The sequence below is a fragment of the Aethalodelphis obliquidens genome, unplaced genomic scaffold, assembly GCF_003676395.1.
Source record: "Aethalodelphis obliquidens isolate GAN/ISIS:26980383/991018 unplaced genomic scaffold, ASM367639v1 scaffold5, whole genome shotgun sequence".
Taxonomy (NCBI): Eukaryota; Metazoa; Chordata; class Mammalia; order Artiodactyla; family Delphinidae; genus Aethalodelphis; species Aethalodelphis obliquidens.
Genome location: NW_020837949.1, coordinates 11,980,588 through 12,000,109, shown reverse-complemented (window position 1 = coordinate 12,000,109; position 19,522 = coordinate 11,980,588). Strand labels below are relative to the sequence as shown.

The window sequence follows — 19,522 nt, the reverse complement described above, 5'->3', positions numbered from 1 at the left end:
TATTGGTTACACACTTTTCTTTCTTTTTCTTTCTTTCTTTCTCCCTCCCTCCCTGTCTCTCTCTCTCCCTTCCTTTCGTTCTTTCTTTTTCTTTCTTCCCTCCCTCCCTCCCTCCTTTCCTTCCTTCCTTCCTTTCTTTCTTCTTTCTTTCTTCCTTACTTTCTTTCTTTCTTTTTCTTTCTTCCCTCCCTCCCTCCCTCCTTTCCTTCCTTCCTTTCCTTTCTTTCTTTCTCTCTCTCTCTCTCTCCCTCCCCCTTCCTTCCCTCCCTCCCTCCTTCCCTCCCCCCTTCCCCTTTCCTTCCTTCCTTCCCTCTTTCCTTTCAACAAAAGTTTCCTCACCCCAAGATATGGGAAGTATGGCTAGTGCATCGCAGGGACCCCATGTGTCTCAGAGGAAGAGTCAATCACAGGGTCATGTATGATGAGGGCTCAGCCTACCCTAAAGAAATCTCCTTCATGTTATGAAATCACCAGTTCCTCTAGAAAAGATGTGCTGGGGCTACTAAGACAGAAACACCATAGAGAGAACATGCAAAATGAGGAGGAGATGTATAGTCTCATATTGTTAGGGGAGTGAAAGTGGTGCTGTTAATAATTCCCCTTGAACAACAAGGTGAGACCTATACTTACCCCACCTGTGTCCCAAACGTGGGCTTCATCTCAGAGTCCTGAACAGGAAGAGGCTTCAGGCTTGGGCAAACAGCTGTGGCTAATGGGAGACATGTCTGCTAAGAGCGGTGGTCATGGTGGCTCATGGGGTTTTGCTGGTGGATCTCCCTAACAGGGTGGCCCAGAGTGAAGGGGCGCCTACCCTTCCTCCCTGAGGGACCACTAGTGGCTGAGCACGTGCCCCCCTTTTCCCCCCACATTCTGACCCCTGGAAGCAGCAGACAGGGCCGGTTTTCCAGGCAGCTGGGAAGAAACACAAGCCCCTGAGGCAACCTGAAAGACGGTGGCCTGAAGGGTCAACCCCTGCTGGGTTCAGCTTAAGGTGATTCACAACCAATAAACAACCCTGGGGCTCCTTAGGAATTCATATGGAATCAAGCCGTTGGGTAATGTGGGTACTTAGGGCTCAGAGCTAGCACATTTTGTGTATTTGTGAATATGTGACCTTCCTGTGTAATGTAAAAAATTAATAAACAGAAGCCCCAATTAAACAGAGTTGGGAGACCAGGAGGTGGAGCTCTCCAGCCCTGTGATGGTAGCAGAGCCCAAGAAAAGAAAAAGATTCCTCTTCTTTCCTGGCAACGACTCAGTCAGTGAAAAGCCTTGGACCCTTTTTTACTGCAGACCTCCCATCTTCCTTTTCCCGTCTGTAAAATGTGCAGGAACTTGCATGTGGCTTGCCATGGTTGCAGAAAAGCCGTGAGTCAGGTTTCTTCAATGTCTTACCAAGGGATATAGCCGGGGAGACAGACTCTGAGAGAGCTCTGAGAAACTGCTCTGAAAGGCATTGGCGGGGGGGATGTGAGCGTATCTGTGATTTTGGCAAAGGGTACCTGCAACCAAGCTCACATCTCGGTAGAAGGCTGCTGCTGGTCACAAGGAACAGACACCTTAGTTCATCGTTTTAGTGCTTTTCTAAGTATGGGAAGATGCAAGAATCCAGGTTCTTGAAAATTTCTCCTGAAAATATCTATCTGAAGGCCTGTTCTGCCGGTTTTCCCAGAGCACAGAGTGCCCCATTCCTGATCTTTGCTAGGAAGGTGAGTTTCAGTTGCTTCCGTTTGTGTTGGAAAAGAAGCAGAAGCGGGGGAAGGGACGTCAATATGGTGATTCGGAAGAGTCGTGATTAGTGCTGCCTTCAGCTGGGAAATACCGCACGGGAAGCCGGGAGGGCTCCGGAGAGGATGCTGGTGAGACATCCAGGAAATTACCGGAAACTTTCCTGCCCCGGCTGACGATGTAAACACTTCCAATTTATTAAGAGGAGGCACTGTGGTTCCACTGAACCGCAAGATGCTGTGGGGAGGGGCAGAAAGAGCTGCACGAAGTGAGGAGTTCAGAAAGCTTTGTACTTTTGTCGGGCAGATCGGTTGCCAATCTTGAGCCGCTGCGAGAATACGAGCAGAGCTCTCTGTAGACAGTGGGAAATGCTTCGAAACTGGGAAGAAAATTAGACAGGGAGGGAGTTTGAAGGAGCATACTGGGTACCCAGGGGCAAGTGTATACAGAGGAGTGATAGCCTCAAAGGAAGATCAGAGAAGCTAGGGCATGAGCGAAGTCCCCAAACCCAGTTTCACGGAGCATGGCCCTACTTTAGAAAAGAGAAAGAGACAGTGACTAATTTTGAGGCACATAAGAGGGGATTCTGGGCTTGGAGGACCTGTAAGAGTTCTGATGTCCCAGGAAGACCTGGCTGTCAGATCGTGAAGAGGCTCAGAGAGCCAGTTCTCACCTATGAACACCACTGGGCAGGGGGTCGCCCCTCCCTCCCTGACCTGCCCTGGGTGCCAGGCTTCTCTGATTTGTGGCCTCTTGTGTCTTGGGAGCAGGTAAGTCCAGAAAACAGGAGGGAAACTCCTGATGTGGGTTTCCCAATTCCAGATCCTTGTTATTTCCTTCATCTGCTTCCTTGTCTCTATCGTAGCTTACATATCCTTTCTATCAAAACCCGTGGATGCTCAGGTCAGACAGATACCAAGATCCTTATGGAGATGGAAAAGAAGCTGATCTTTGAACAGTCTTAGACGATGCACCATTTTGCCTTGTGCTGGTATTGACAAGACTCGGGACTGGGACTTAGGCTGATCCGTTAGTCAGAAAGAGCAAACCTTACGGTCCCTGGAGTATTTGAAGGTTACTGGTCTCAAAAAGATACAGAGATGTTCCCCCCGACAATGGGGTCAGCCACCACAAGCCGGAAGTCTCCGCACTTCTGTGTCAGCTGGGATGCCACAGGGCTGCAGAGTCACAGGCACTCAGTTCTGAGAAGGAACAAGGTGGTTCTCCTTCAAGAGGCACCTGCACTAAACAGGGGAAAAACAGAAGCCCTTCCGCCACCACTCCCGCCCCAGGCAAACGGAGAGTGAGAGTAAAGAAAATAACAGAAAACGCATGTTGGTGAGGTTGTGGAGATGTTGGAACCCTATTGCGTTGTTGTGGGAATATAAAATAGTGCAAACACTATGGAAAACTGTGGCAATTCCTCAAAATACTGAACATAGAATTACCATATGATCCAGAAATTCCACTCCTGGCTATATACCCAAAGGAGTTAAAGCAGAAATTCAAACAAATATTAGCACACCTGTGTTCATAGAAGCATTGTTTGCAATAGCCAAAAGGTGAAAACAACCTGTCCAACCAAGAGATAAATGGATAAAGCAAATGTGATATATACGTACAATGGAATACTATTCAGCCTTAGAAAGCAACGACTTTCTGATTCGTGTTACAACATGAATCAACCTTGAAAACATTATGCTATGTGAAATAAGCTGGACATAAAAGGCCAAATTGTGTTTGTATCCATTTATATGAGGCACCTGGAGTAGTCAAATTCATACAGACAGAAAATGGAATAGAGGTTTCCAGGGTCTGGGGTGAGGGAGGGAATGAGGAGTTAGTATTTAACAGATAGAGTTTCATTTTGGGAAGATGAAAATGTTCTGGAGATGGAAAGTGGTGATGGTAGCATAATGTGAATGCCACTAAACTATAGACTTAAGATGGTAAGTTTTATGTTATATATATTTTATCACAATAATAAAACGAAAGAACAGCTTAAATTAAAATTTAGAAACAGACAGTCTTTGAATAGAGATGAGTTCCATTCAAAAAAAGAATCGGTTAACCATAATTTTGAATGCAGAAAAGTTAAATTTTAGTGTCTTAAAGAGATTATACCCTATTTCTTAGGGAGGAAAGTATTGTTGATGAGAATATTTTAATAGAAGTGCTAAGTGTGCAGGGTAAACTCCAAGGACACTGTTCAATATAATACAGGTAGAATAATTTGAGATTCTGGGAAGTCTTGGAAGGGAGTGCAGTGGGTAAGGATGAGAGGCAAATGGTGAAAATCTGTGTTCCGCATCATACGATTCCTTTACAGAACCACCCAAATCTTCATTAGACTCTACTAAACTCACGGGATCTTGATGTACATAATTTTGTTGAGGAAATCAGAAAGGTCTTAGCTTTATGGACATGTAATGAGACAGGGTTAGAGAAGACCAGGAAAATACAAATGTCCATGGGCATGGTCAGAGATCTCTGGAAGGGCTTTGAATTTCCATAGCTTTTGGAATTTATAACCTCTAAGAAATTTCACCTAGTTTTCAAAGAAGAGAGAGCTTCACAGATCTTATCTGGGTTATAAATGTATTAGCTGAAACCTTGTTTTTATAAAAACGGGGGAAAAAAATCCCCTGATGATAGGAGTCATTATTTTAAGAAAAGGGTAATATATATTAGTTCCTACTGGAAGGAAAACCTCGTGTTTACATGAAACATTGGCTTCTTTTACAGAATTCGAGAACATGAACATTCTTCCCCGTAATACAGCACTTTGAAATGCTGATGTAAAATATACTAGGTGGGCTGCTGGTAAGATCTTCGATAAGTTGACCTTAAATTTTCTTATGTGGTAGACGTCTTCTATATTCTTGTTTATATCGCAGATCTTCACGTAGTATATTTGTCATGCTTGTTATAAATTCTTGGTTCATCGGGTTCAGTAATTCGCTTTCTGGGGATATATACTGTCCAGTTGGTTATCTTTTTTGTTTTCAGTCCTTTAATGGTATCACTTATCCTGCTATTGATTCCTGCAGTAAAAATGCAGGTAAGATTGTCTCAGAGCAAAGAAGAGGTCGGGTGAGAGCAGAGCTTCAATTATTTTTACCATCTTGCTGTCTCACTGCTCTCCTGGGCTCACCTCTCATCTTACTCATATTCCAGCCCCAAATAGACTCAATCTTTCCAGAATATTCTCTTGGTTTTGGTGAGTCTCTCGTGTTCACATTTGCTTCCTGCCTCATCAGGTTTCCCTGGAGAAGGAGCCAGGAGATGGCGCTAGTTCACAATTTTAGCAGGATGCAGCACTCGGTGCCCTCATATTTCACGCGTTGTTACCATATCGGCTGGGCTCCTCTTGTCTGAAATGTAATGGCTGCTTATCATGGGGTCTCAGGCATCTCTTAAGCAATCTTAGATGTTCTGGTTTTTTTCAAATATCAGTAGTTAAGAACTGATTGGCAATCCGGCAGTTTTATCTAAGTGAAGCCAAACCATGCCAAGTGTTCCTTAAAACTGAGAAACACACTTTGCTTAGTGTGATTTATAGTGATTGTTTATACTTCTATGATTTTGTGTAGAAACTTCTCCTTCTCTACCATTAGAAACTCCATAAGACACATCAGCTGCTATTGTGAAAGGTTTTGAGTTATGTATGCACAAAATTCAGAAAAAATATTTAGTTATAGGACATTCCCATCTGGGCTTGAGATAATTTCATCTAGTTTATATCCATGGGGCATCACTCAGGGTGGAATTTTCCTCCACTGGGTGGATCTTATAAGAGGTACTGGTAACTCTTGGCTGGTTGGCACAGCAACTAGTCATTGATGACATTGATGCATTGCCCATCAGTGTCACATGCAGCTGGATCAGTGATCTCTTCTCAGTGGTATTTGATGGACTTGTTGCCTTTGGACTTGGAAGTAAAGAAATAGATTCCATTAGAATATCTATATTCACTCTATGTAATACACTATGTAAAACTGAATAACAGGTAAGTCAAATGTAAATATGTAAAGAAACTTGGGTTGGAAGTAAACTAAAAGTCAGAAGTAGCAAATGGGAGATACTGGCTCTGGAATCGAGTCCCTCTCAGATTCTGTTTTCCCAAATCCTTCTGTTTATTTTGTTATCCTACATTAATCCAGACTGGCCTTGCCTTTCTAGCATACTAATTGCAAAAGGTTAGGATATTTTATTTCCCACACGGGCATCAAAGAAAAACATAGAGAAATATAATTTATCTACACACATATTTATTCATATATGGGCAAATAGGCATTATATTATTATCAATGAACAGAGGCAAAAAGAGGATTTCTAAAAGAGAGACATAGAAGATAAAGAAATTCTCCAGCAGTACAGAAACAGGGAGTATTATTTTCTTCATTCTGGGGTAAGCTGATTAGTGGGGACCTTGCAAAGAGACCTAAGTGGTCTGCTTTGAGCGAGCTGTCCTAGGTTATCTAAGGAAAAACAACTTTAGCATCTCACCTAACCTAGACCAGGTTTGTACCATTTCCCTCATCAAAAGCTTCTCAAAGTCAAAACGTTTCCACCATGGCCACATTTCTTTTTTCTCTTAAAATACAAAATCACAAATCAGCTAGGGCCTGTGTGTGTGTGTGTGTCCTTTTAGGAAAAACAAAGCAAAAAGCCCCACAAAAAACAAACAAAAAGTGCAATAGGCAAACAGTGAAATAGTTTCTAATTTAAACACATCCCATAATTATTACATGACGGCAAAGACAATGTCTTGGCTACCACCCATAGACCGCGTGGGGGCGCTGTGGAATTGCCAAACTCCAAAAGTTTCTGGGGCAGAGCAAGCTGACAGAGCTAGGTGCCTGGGACCAGGAGGGTTAAGAAACAGCTTTGTTTGATGGCTTTGTCCTCTGGAAGGCTTAATAGCATAGACACTAATTTACAGGTGTGCTGTCCCAGATGGGAGCCATGAACTTCACCTATGCAGTGATGAGGGAGTCTCTGAGGTTACAAGGGAAAGTGAAGGGTGTGGAGCTGGGAGGGGGCAGGTACAGGTAGAGAAACACCTGCCTCAAAGGAAAAGCAAAGGAGCTGTGGGGATGGGCACGTGGCCTACACCCAGCCTCGCTGAGGCCAGCGCAGTCCAGCCCCACATGTCACATAAGAGGCTTTGCAGGACAAAGCAGGGTTCCTGAATCAGCTGACCTGGAAAGGGAGGCCAGACTCATGGGAACCAGCAGAGGCAATGACGTCAGAGCAGTGACATCACTGCCTAACCTCCAAGTAGAGAAAGGATGCCCAGAACTTCAGCTCTCAGAGAACCAGAGCTCTGAGCAAGGTGACACCTGCCCAGCTCTGCCCCTTCCTGCCATGGGCTCCAGCCTCCTCTGCTGTGTGGCTCTGTGTCTCCTGGCAGCAGGTCCATCCTTGGTAAAGGCGTGGCATCTCTGTTCTAAGCCTGACAGTGCCTGAATCCATTGGGGTCCATCGGGCTCTCTCCTGCGTTCTTTCTCCAGCCGCAGTTCCTTCCCTCGCAGGTGCAGTGGATTCTGGAGTCACCCAAACACCAAGACACCTGATTAAAGCAAGAGGACACCAAGTGATACTAGGTGTTCCCCTATGTCTGGGCACCGCACTGCGTCTTGGTACCAACAGGCCCTGGGTCAGGGCCCCTAGTTCCTCTTTGAGTTTTATGAAAATATGCAGAGAGCAAAAGGAAACTTCCCGGGTCGATTCTCAGCACAACAGTTCTGTGATGCTCGCTCTGAGTTGAACGTGAGCTCCCTGTACCCGTGTGCCAGCAGCTTAACACAGCCCTGCTGAGTCACCCGCGTTCTGTGCAAACCTCCCTGCCCCAGTGGGGGCAACCTCAGAGGTGACAGATGCACGAGAGCTTAGAGATTGCAGTGGGAAAGGAAAATGACTGAGGGCGCTGGAAAGCAGCCACGGGCTCTTGTGCTGCTCAGAGGAGGGAACACAGAGGTCAAGAAGATATGTTCAGAGGCTGGGGCTACATCAGCAGGTTCCCTCCAACATGACCTTCCGGGCCTGACACTCGATGCTACCAGGGAGAGAAGAGTTTGTAACTTAATAGCCGGCGGGCTCTTTTTCAGGGAGAGAGAGTTCATTGGGGGAGCAAAATTACTTGATAAATGTGTGATTCTAATAGAATCAGGGGTTTGCTTTATATAATTTAGGGAGAAGAAATGGAGATTTGGGGAAAGTCTAGGACAGAAAATATGGCTGAGATGCTTGAGAACAGAGCTAGAGCTACAAAATAAGCAAAAACTGCGTTATTTGTAACATGATCTCTTTCCTCCTTTCCTCTCCCAAGGTCTTCAATCACCAGAAAATACTAAGCCAGGCCTTATAACAACCAGCATCACCTGGGGGCTGGCCCAGGTGAGGTCATCACCACACAGATGATGTGATGATGGTGTGAGAAGCCTGGACATGATTCTGACTTGTCCCTTCTTGACCTCTTACCCCAGTCCCGCCTCCTCAGGGCGAAGACGGGTGCCTCCCGCCCAGAGATGAGGGCAGGCCTCCCCTGATTATAAACAGGCAAGGGCTCCCCACATCAATTCTGCTTCCCTGGAATCACTTTTTTTTTTTTTTTTGCGATACGCGGGCCTCTCACTGCTGTGGCCTCTCCCATTGCGGAGCACAGGCTCCGGACGCACAGGCTCAGCGGCCATGGCTCACGGGCCCAGCCGCTCCGCGGCATGTGGGATCTTCCCGGACCGGGGCACGAACCCGTGTCCCCCTCATCGGCAGGCGGACTCTCAACCACTGCACCACCAGGGAAACCCTCTCTTCCTGTTTTAAGTAAAGTCCTTACTACTTTTGTGCCAGTTAATTGACAAACGCAATGTTGAAAACAATAAGACTTCATTTCCTCTGCCTCATTTCAGCAGCCCACTTTATTTTGTTTTCATGTTTTCACTGCCTCAGTCCCGACAGGGACACTAGAGCATACTTTTACAACCTCTCCAGTTTCATCTTGATTTCCTGAGTAAATCTGTTCTCGAGAGACTGTTTTATTTCATGCCCTAGCCTTTTCATTTGAAATAATTTCCCTGAAACCTTTACCTTATTTTCTAATGTCCCTAACCCTTTTTATGTATTTGCTATATTATATATTGTCATAGATATTCATTATAAGCATAAACACCTCTATTGTAAATAACATCTTCCATCCATCTGTGGGCGAAGCTGCGGTTTGAATGTATGAAATCTAAGGCCCTGGTCAGAGTGGATATGATTATGGACCATGTCTTCTGGGAGTCCTAAGAGATAACCCAGCTCCGGGACTGGGATTGAATGTCACGGCCATGGTAGAGGCTCCCTGAGCCTTGCATAGCAGGTAAGGGGAGTGACAGTTGCCCCAAAGCCACTTATCAGAAGTTGTCGTGTCTCTGTACAACAAAGTTCTTTCCCCAGGGAGTGAGCATCCCTGGGAGGGAGTTTTCCTGGTCTTTAATTGTGGCACCAGCAAAGCTCCCCTTGCTCTGTTGCCCTGTGCCTCTGGGGAGTGAGGAGAGCCAGGGCACACGTGGGAATTCCCTACTCTTGGAATCCCATTCCAAGGACTCCCTTTCTAGATTTCATCTTCAATTTTTTTTTCCATTTTTTTCCCCATTTTTGCCACATGAACCTGGCAGATTCAGCCTCCTTATACTACTATTTTGTACCGATGTTTTCATATCTCCTAACTCCTCTGCTTCTTCCAGAATCATCTCTTCCCTCCCTGCTGCTCAAATCAGCAGAGGCACATTGTACAAGTTTTCATTTAGTGGAGACTGTCCCTTGCTGGTCTTAATCCCATCCATCCTTATTTCCCCATCAGATACTGTTTCCTCTGTGATTGCTTAATGCCTTGTAAGATGTTCTTATTTTTCTTACATTCCAGTTTTACTTTTTACTCGTACGCATTTGACCCCATCTCGAAGGTAATTTCATTACCTTCCCAGTCCTTTGCTAATCTATATTTTGGAGTTAACATTGGTTGTCTTTTATTTTTCTTCAGCATTTTTCTTTATCTTTTGTAATGAAGGTAAAAGAACCTCCTTACACTTCAAGGTCTGTGTTTTTCTTCCTACTTTGAACATTAGTTTAAAGTAAACATTAGTTTAACTAAACATCAGTTCCTTTAATTTCTCCCATTCTATCCCTCTCCCTTTCAGAAGATAATTTTAAGGGGGAAGAACTCAGTTGGCCTATAACTGGCAGACAATGCGATAGTGGTTGAGCAGAATGAGGGCAGCCTATTAAGCATGATAAATCAACGGAATAGTTTGGGTTAGAACTGGTGTTGGGATTAGCGTTGAAGGAAGTTGAGCATAAAAGGTGATCCTGCAGACACTTCCAGCACCCCTTGGGCCACTGCAGAAGAAACAGTGATGAAACTTCAGGTATTGGCCACAAGATGGCACTATGGCGCCACCGAGATCTAAGGGGCTCTGGGCAGAGTCTGGGAGAGCAGCCTGGGAGGAAAAGGGTTAAGAAAAACTTAGGCGTGGATCCACTGCTCGACAGCTGTTGAAGAAGTTTTCAGTTATTGCCAAACTACCTACAGCTATGGAAGAAGTGGGAGGCCCCTCTAAACTGTAATGAAATCCACAGTTGAAGGATTTGGGCGGAGCAGCCTTGATGTCAGGGGCAGGTGCAGACAAGGAGCAACGGTGTCAGAGGAATATGGGAAACCCAGGGGGCGGAGCGCGCCCAAAAGTCAGAGCGTCGCAGCCCTACTCCACCTCCCCTGCGGGCAAGCTAAGCAACATCTAGGAGAGGAGACGCTGACCTCACCTGAGCCAAGTCACAGGGGGATCCTCCCGGGGCGGGGAGAATCTGCAGGGGTAGGGGGAGTGACATCCCAGGCAGCCCCACCTGGCCATTGGAGAAGAGCCCCCCAGCTCCCTTTCTCAGGCCTGTGGAACAGAGCATTTAGTGGGGACAGCCCTCTTCTCGCCCTCACCCTGCCATGAGCCCCAACCTCTTTTGTGTGATTCTTTGTCTGCTGGTGGCAGGTGAGTTCGGAACTCAGCTGAAACCTCTGCTGTGGGTTTGCAGAGCCCCAGCTCCAAGGCTTTCCCTTTCCTTTGCAGATCCACGTTACTCATTGAGCCTTGTCTTTACCGTGTGTCTGCCTCTTCAGCAGGTCCCATGGATGCAGCAGTCACCCAGAAGCCAAGATACCATATTATACGAGCAGGAAGCAAGATGGTCCTGGATTGTTCTCAGGATATGAACCATGTGGGAATGTTCTGGTATCGGCAAGATCTGGGACAGGGGCTGAGGCTGATCCATTATTCAAATGGCGTCGGTAGCACTGGCGAAGGGGATGTCACGGAAGGGTACAGTGTCTCCCGAAAGAAGAATGAACATTTCCCCCTGACCCTGGAGCCGGCCAGCACCAAGCAGACCTCCCTGTACCTCTGTGCCAGCAGTGAATCCACAGCACGGCACAGTCAGCTGCTCTCCGCACAAAAACCTCGGCCACAGGCGTGAGGTGGACACTTCTTCCCGAGGCCACGTCTCACCAGGGGAGAAAAACTGCTCTTTCTGAAGCTCTCACCAGACTAGTGTGAACTGAGGTCCATCAGCGTGAAGGGTGTGAGTGTGAGTGTGTGTGTGTGTGTGTGTTTGTGAGCGTGTGTGTGTGTGTGTGCGCGCTCTAATTTGAAAAGACACATGACCCCAATGTTCACTGCAGCACTATTTACAATAGCCAAGACGTGGAAGCAACCTAAATGTCCATTGACAGCTGAATGGATAAAGAAGATGTGGTGCATATACACAATGGAATATTACTCAACAATTAAAAAAAGTGAAATGATGTCATTTGCAGCAATATGGATAGACTTAGAGATTATCATACAAAGTGAAGTCAGAGAAAGACAAATATCGTATGATATCACTTATACATGGAATCTAAAAATGGATATAAATGAACTTATTTACAAAACAGAACTATAACACACCATTGTAAAGCAATTATACTCCAATAAAGGTGTATAAAAAAAAACACAACAGAAATAGACTCACAGACATGGAAAACAAACTTATGGTTACCAGAGGGGATAGGAGGGTTGGGGGGGGCAGGGATAAATTAAGAGTTTGGGATTAACATATACACGCTACTATGTATAAAATAAACAACAAGCACTTACTGTAGAGCACGGGGAACTATATGCAATGTCTTGTAATAACCTATAATGGAAAAGAATCTGAAAAAGATGATATGTATGCATATATAACTGAATCACTTTGCTGAACACCTGAAGCTAACACAACATTGTACATTAATGATACTTCAATTTAAAAATGGTTAGAAGAAGTAAATGCAAATAGCACTTAGTGTTACGTCACTCAATTCAGAATATTCTGAATTGAGTATAATAAATAAATATAGGTATTTATTTATATACCTATATATATAAATAAAGCCGAAGGACAGCAGCATCTAACATGAAATTTATATTTCGCTTCCTTTTTCAGCGCAGAGCTGAACAGAAAACAGCCGTGCAGCTTTAAATTCCCTGAGCGATCTGGGGCTCTCCAAGCTTGAAACTGTTACACAAAGGTGCCTGGGGCTCATTGAATACCAAGCAAGAATTCTTTGGAGAAAAACAATTTTCAGTAACAAATTATGAAACACGTAAGTAAACAAACCACTTAGGGGAAATGTGAGTAGATGCATCAAACAGCAGCATTAAACCCCGAGATGATCAACTGTAGAATTATCAAAAGAAAGATGACAAACTAAGTCTCTCCTGTGGGCACAGGGCAGTATTTTGCATCTTCGGAGGTTATGAGGTCTTTTGAGGTCACTGAGAACTTCTCACGTTCTCAGTATCTTATGCCTGTGACTGTTCTCATCTTCTCTTATTTGTGTGTGATTCATTTCTAAGTTGAACTACATGCATAAAATTGTATATGATTCCCATCTTTTAGGCAATTTGTAAATTAAGAAAGAACCTCATTTTTATCATCCCTTTGGCTTGGATGAAAATCTATGAGCTTTTCAATTTTTTTTTTCTTGCAAAATATTACAAAATGATATTGGCAACAATTTATTCTCCCCCAGCCTGTATCCCTCCTCGGCTTCTTACAGGTGGAAGTCCATACACAAGAGCAGCGTTTCTTCACGTGGGATCCAGTAAGTCCAAGTCTGGGGGTCCATAGTTGGGCTTCACAGGAAGGGCAAACCCCATGTGCTGCTCACCCCTTGACCTGCTGTGCCATGTACACCCTGGGTTGGGGGAGCGCTGGCTGACCCAGGACCTGATTACAGACAAGGGAGCAGGCTGCTCGCTGGGCAAAAACTGAACTCACTAATTGCACAATCTGCTGAAAGTCTAAATGGTGAAACTGACGAATGACCAGTTTTGCCAAATTATGGCGTTTACAGCAGTTCAGGATGCTTGGAATGATTTCAACAGACTCTGAGGATTTTTTTTTTTTTTGAAGTTTTTGTTTGGCTACAGCTTTCCTTCAGCCATTGATCCTCAGCTATTTCTGAGCAAACTTGTCAGTCCAGCTTATTTTGAGGTCAAATTTGGATGTTGTACACTCCAATCACTGAGAACTTCTCATGTTCTCAATATTTGATGCATGGAATTGTTCCTGTCTTGTGTGTGGTTCGTTTCTAAGGTGGACTACATGGAATACAATGAAATTCAATGTGACTCCCATCTCCTGTGTAATTGTTTGTTACTGTTTTAGTCATACTTTATTTAAGGTATAAATAGGGAGAAAATGCTCAAATTAATACACATATTGCTTGGTAAATTTTTTTTTTTGGGGGCTTGGTAAATTTTGTCAAAGGCCTACACCAGTGCGACCATGACCGAAATCAAGATAAAGAACATTTCCAGCACCCGAGAAAATTTCCTCATGCCTCTTCCCAATCAGCTTACTTCCCAGAGCTATAACCACTTTTCTGACTTTTATGACTATAGTTTTGTCTATTCTTGAACTTCATATAAGTGGAACCACACAGGAAATACTCTGTTTTCTTGACTTCTTGTTCTCAAAATTATTATTTCTGAAATGTACTCATATTGTGTTTATCAGTACTTTTTTCTTTATAATACTGAGTAGTATTCCATTGTATATCACAATTTGTTTATCCATCCTCCTATAGATGGATGCCTAGGTTGCTCCAGTGTTCAACTATTATGAATAAAACTGCTCTGAATATCCTTGTACAAGTCTTCGTGGGTAAAAGCATTCATTTCTCTTAGGTATAAACATGAGTGGAGCTATGGATTCACGGGGTAGAGGCATATTTGACTTTATTAGAAGCAGTTGAATAGTTTTCCAAAGGGACTGCACCAATTTACAACACCAAGGGGTGGGGTTCCCTTGACCCCCGTTCACACCAACATCTGGTGTTCTTTTTATTGTTAGCCATTCTATTGGGTTTGTAGTGGTGTCTCATTTATACTTCACTGATCAGTAATGATATTTACTTTTTTCATATCTTCCTATCTCCTCTTATAAGGTGCCTGCTTTGCAATTCGTCCATCTTTAAAAATCAGGTTGTCTTTATATTATTGATTTGTAAGGGATATTTTAATATTCTAGATAGGAGTCTTTTGACCATTAAATAGGCTGAGTTGGTCTTGGCCCACAGTGGCTTGCCTTTTCACTTTCCTAATGTTGACTTTGGTTAATTGGAGATTTAAATTTTTTTAAAGTCTAAATTAACAGCTTTTTCTTTTACACTTGATGCTCCTTGCATCCTGTTTGCCTACCCCAAAGTTGTGAGCCTTTTCTTTCTATTTCTTGCTCCACTGCTTCACTTTAATAACATCATCCCTGTTCCTTGCCATCAGCTGGAAAGGACCCACCTCCAAGTTCATGAGTTACTCATCCCACTCTGCCCACAGCTTCCTATCCCCCCACATCTGTTCTTTGGCATTACCGGGATCTCCTATCCATTGGTAACTATTCTGTCTTTCTTCCTATTCCTTAGGGTCCTTCCATATTTTTATCACCTCCTGAGAGAGTAGAATTGATGATGTTATAATACATTCTTTTAACCCTATCTTGCAAATTTCATTCTTTTACCATGATCCTCTTAGGTTGCCCTCTCATTACAGAAACCCAAACCCAAGTGAATGCATGGATCTCTCTTTTTCAGGGCAACAGCTAGAGCTGTCAGAATAAATCACACCTGCACAAACTGGTATCTAGCATGATAAATCGGGTCACGAACTTTACCTGCCTTTACATCTCTGTTTTGAGATTCCAATTAGCTCACCCTCTCACTCAACAGAACATCATCTCAAATATTTCAGACATTTCCCACTCTCTGTAAAATTTACCCTCTTCTTGCTTTCTTGCCTCTTAAATCAAGGGTGATCCCTGCAGTGGAGGGCAGTGCCCACTGAGGGGGATCAGAGAGAGTGTCCTGAGGAGGGATCTGCGTGGAGCCCCAAGTTCTCCACTGCATATGTGAAGAAACACACCCTGCTGTAGACTTCCCTGGACAGGAGTAGCTGAGGAATGGAGTCATACTTCCCTGGATCCTCTTCAGATTCTGTCCCCAAGTAATACTATTTATTTTCACATTGCATATTTCTCTATGCTTCTGCTGACTGTCTCAGCAATGCTAACTGCAGAATGTTAGAAATTTTGTTACTGCTAATTGCAGAACGTTGGAACTTTTGTCACTGCTAATTGCAGACAGTTAGAACTTCTGTTACTGCTAACTGCCGAACGTTAGGACTTTTGTTACTTTTCAAAAAGGCCCAATGCATTTTCCAAGCTCGTTTTTCCTTTTTTCCCTGGCTACATCTACTGTCTACTCCGCAGGGTGCGGGAGGGTTGAGGAGGACCAATGAAGAGCCTACTTATAGAGGTGAGACAGGGTTTAGGGGGACCGGTAAGGGAAGAGAAGGGTCCTACGACAGCATAAGTGGGCGGCTCTTATCCCCATTGGCCTGAAAGGAGTGGGGGAATGGTTCCCTGGGCAGTTGGCTGCTGTAATTTAGGGAACCGGCTGTCTTCCAGGTGCTGCAGCCTTTGGTGAGAACGAGTCGCTAGGCTGAAACGTAATGGGGAGAAGGAAGCCAAAGGGTACGTATTTATTATAAACCAGGACAGTGGTGCCCTGTCTCCCTTCACTCCCCTGCCATTATGTCCCATAAACAAAACTCAGTCTAGAGAAAGCCCAGTTACTATAATCTGTAAAGGTCAGCCTCACAGGGCCAGGTGAGTCTGGAGGGATAAACAGAAACTCTCCAGGATGCTACACTGAAGACAGGCTCGAGGGCAGTAAACCCCAAGTTGACTAGGTCTGTGCCACGAGCCCATAAAGGCAGAAACTTGTTTCTGGAGAATCTTCACTCCCAAGAATTTATAGCCAACCCAGGCCCCCTTCGGACCCAGTCAGATGGACTAAATCTTGGTGTCTCTGCATCGCTGGCCGCTCAGGGTGAGGGCTGGGATTTGCTGCCCGGGAAAGGAAAATATCAACACAAAGCTTGGTCTGACCCCAGCATCACAGAGATGGGGGTACCCAGGCAGAGAAGGAACTGGAGGCTTACAGACCCTCCCCCTTGGCTGATGTGCCGGTGGGTGAGTTCCGGCACGGAGCCCTGCAAGCAGAAGGGGGGCGGGGGGTGAGGAAGGTGAGAGGGGACGGGGCTTCATGGCTGCTGGGGTGGGGGTGGGGGGCAAAGAGCATGTACCTCACAGAAACATCAGCACAGCTGGGTGGGGACGGACTTCGCCCTAAGTCAGCCTCCTGCCCGGCAGAAGCGTGAGAAGAGTCTGGCGTGTGGGTAGCACAGAGCGCAGGACCTCGCGAAGCCTCCAGGGGGGGGCAACAGGGAGGGGCCATCACAGGGTAATCCTCCAATCAGGGAGAGTGAAGCCGGAACTCAGCTCTTACCCAGGAGGACCAGAAGGTGAGTTCGAGGCGCACACTGCCCACCCCGCATGCCCTGGGCTCCAGCCTCCTTCCCTGGGTGATACTTTATCTCCTGGGAGCAGGTAAGTCCTGTGAATAGACATTATCGCCTTTCTGAGCTTCCCGACTCCTGAATCCCCCACCTCACCTTGGGGGTAACCATCAAGCTCTCTCCGGTGCTCATTTCATATCTGTGTTTCCCACAGGCCCGTTGGAGGCTGGAGTCACCCAAACTCTGAGACACCTGATCAAAACAACAGGATGGACAGTGACACTGAGATGTTCCCCTGTCTCTGGGCACCTCAATGTATCTTGGTACTAACAGGCCCTGAGTCAGGGCCCCCAGTTCCTCTCAGAGTTTTATGAAAATATGCAGAGAGAAAAAGGAAACTTCCCAGATCGATTCTCAGCACAACAGTTCCGTGACACTCGCTCTGAGCTGAACGTGAGCTCCTTGGAGCTGAGGGACTCGGCCCTGTACCTCTGTGCCCGTAGCTTAGCACAGCCCTGCTGAGTCCCCCATGTTCTGTGCACAAACCTCCCTGCCTTGGCTTGAGCGCTGAGAGAGCGTGCAGCCTCCCACCCAGGTTTCCCTCCTGCAAGGGATGTTTTTAGCCGTTTCAAATCCACTTCCTGTTATCTGCTGAGCCCAGAGCACTCCCAGCGAACAGAACCCAGGTTGCCCTGTGTGCACTAAATATTTCCATGTCTCCCAGCAGCAGCCAACTCAATAGAAGGGAGGCAGCTGAGCCCTTAACGTGTGCTAGATTCTTTGTACATATCATCCTCTTTAAAACTTTGCAACCATTGTGCAAATCCAATATTCTGAGGCCCACTGTATAGATAAAAGGGCTCAGGGACATTAAAATATTTTCCCAATGTCTCACGGTTTAGAAGAAGCAGAACCAGGAAACAAACATGTCTGTTTACAAAGTCCACAGACCAGCTGCTCCATTAGCCTCTGCATCCCAGTCAGTGAGAACAGAGGCCTGGCCGTGTCTTCGTGTGTCCCGTGGAAAGGTCATACCTCATCATGGTTGTTACCACGGCCTCCTCCTTGGCAACACTGAGGATCTATGATTTCACACTGATTCATTATCATTTGTAGGCAGCGCTCACACCTTTTATCAGTCTTAGCTTACGTTTTCATTTTTTTTTTTTTTTTTTTGCGGTACGCGGGCCTCTCACTGCTGTGGCCTCTCCCGTTGCGGAGGAACAATAATGGCTTCTCTATTATGTGAGGGAAGGTCTTCCCAAGGCACAAATCCCTCTTGGATAAATTAGAGGCCATGAGGCCTGATACACTGAACCGTGTCGTGGATGTCCACTTCCATGGATCGCTGGACAACGCCAGAGACACAGAGCTGAGGGTCTCTCACCCCCAAACCCCAGCTTCAGCCCACACCCTGCCTGTGGGGCAGGATGCAGGGCAGTGCCCTTTCCAGCTCTCCCTCCTTGGCCATTTCGGAAATGCTGTTTGTGACGGCAAAGGCTCCATTTATAGAGAGAGGCCATGCATTAGTCCTTGAAGAACTGTGTGAGTCTTTCTGGGCGGAAATAATCAAATATACAATGGCCTAGCATGGCCCAAGGATAGACCAAAGCCCCGGTTTTGCCTGAATGGTTCACATCAATGCTTAAGAGACGAATGCAGCTTCATCTCCTTAGGCAGTGAAGACCAAAAATAGACTACTTATTTCAAAGAGTCAAACCTTAGAGAGACCGGAGTTAGAACATGTTCCCTGGGGACAGCACCCCTCACCCACTTGAGAAAGCTGTGAGCTGTTGATGAACACTGGAAGAACGTCACAACCGACCCTGGAGTGAACAACACTGCTACTTAATTAGGAGTAAAAGACGAGCATTTCTAGAGCCTGTGAAAACATCACTGATTTTTATTGAGTTTGAAAATGCAGGCAGTAGGAGGCGCTCATTTACCTTCCTCTTCAAATAAGGGGATTATTCAAGGCTTGTTCTAGAATGAGCGGTCAGAGCCTCCACTCCCGGTGGTGGCCGTTCTTGCAGAGGCAGAAGCCACATTAATCCACAGTCAGCACAAACGGAAGTCACCGTCGACCTCACCGCTTACCCAGTTCACCGGTCAGGGGCCATCCATGTGCACAGGGTGCTGTGCGCCTTCACCCCTGGCTTTTTTTTTTTTTTTTTTAAGAAGATGTTGGGGGTAGGAGTTTATTAATTAATTTATTTATTTTTGCTGTGTTGGGTCTTCATTTCTGTGCAAGGGCTTTCTCTAGTTGTGGCAAGCGGGGGCGACTCTTCATCACCGTGCGTGGGCCTCTCACTGTCGCGGCCTTTCTTGTTGCGGAGCACAGGCTCCAGACACACAGGCTCAGTAGTTGTGGCTCACGGGCCTAGTTGCTCCGCGGCATGTGGGATCTTCCCAGACCAGGGTTCGAACCCGTGTCCCCTGCATTGGCAGGCGGACTCCCAACCACTGCGCCACCAGGGAAGCCCCCTTGGCTTATTTTTTTAAATGGGCATTTAGGGGCTTCCCTGGTGGCGCAGTGGTTGAGAGTCCGCCTGCTGATGCAGGGGACACGGGTTTGTGCCCCGGTCCGGGAGGATCCCACATGCCGCGGAGCGGCTGTGCCCGTGAGCCGTGGCCGCTGAGCCTGCGTGTCCGGAGCCTGTGCTCCGCAACGGGAGAGGCCACAGCAGTGAGAGGCCCGCGTACCGCAAAAAAAAAAAAAAGGGCATTTATACCCATTATATATACACACTGTATATACACAATGTGCATATACAATGGAATATTATATAATATATACAATTATATAATGTGGCATATATATATATTATATATATATATATATATGCCACATCTTCTTTATCCATTCATCTGTTGGGCAC

General features: G+C 45.7%; 1 gene segment (V, D, J or C); it reads left to right on the top strand.

Annotated features, from left to right (window-relative positions):
- Positions 1 to 8,466: 8,466 nt before the first annotated feature.
- Positions 8,467 to 11,437, top strand: LOC113618002 (T cell receptor beta variable 6-4-like). The segment is given in 2 exon segments: positions 8,467 to 10,757; positions 10,886 to 11,437. Coding segments are annotated over 2 exon segments (399 nt in total).
- Positions 11,438 to 19,522: the final 8,085 nt, after the last annotated feature.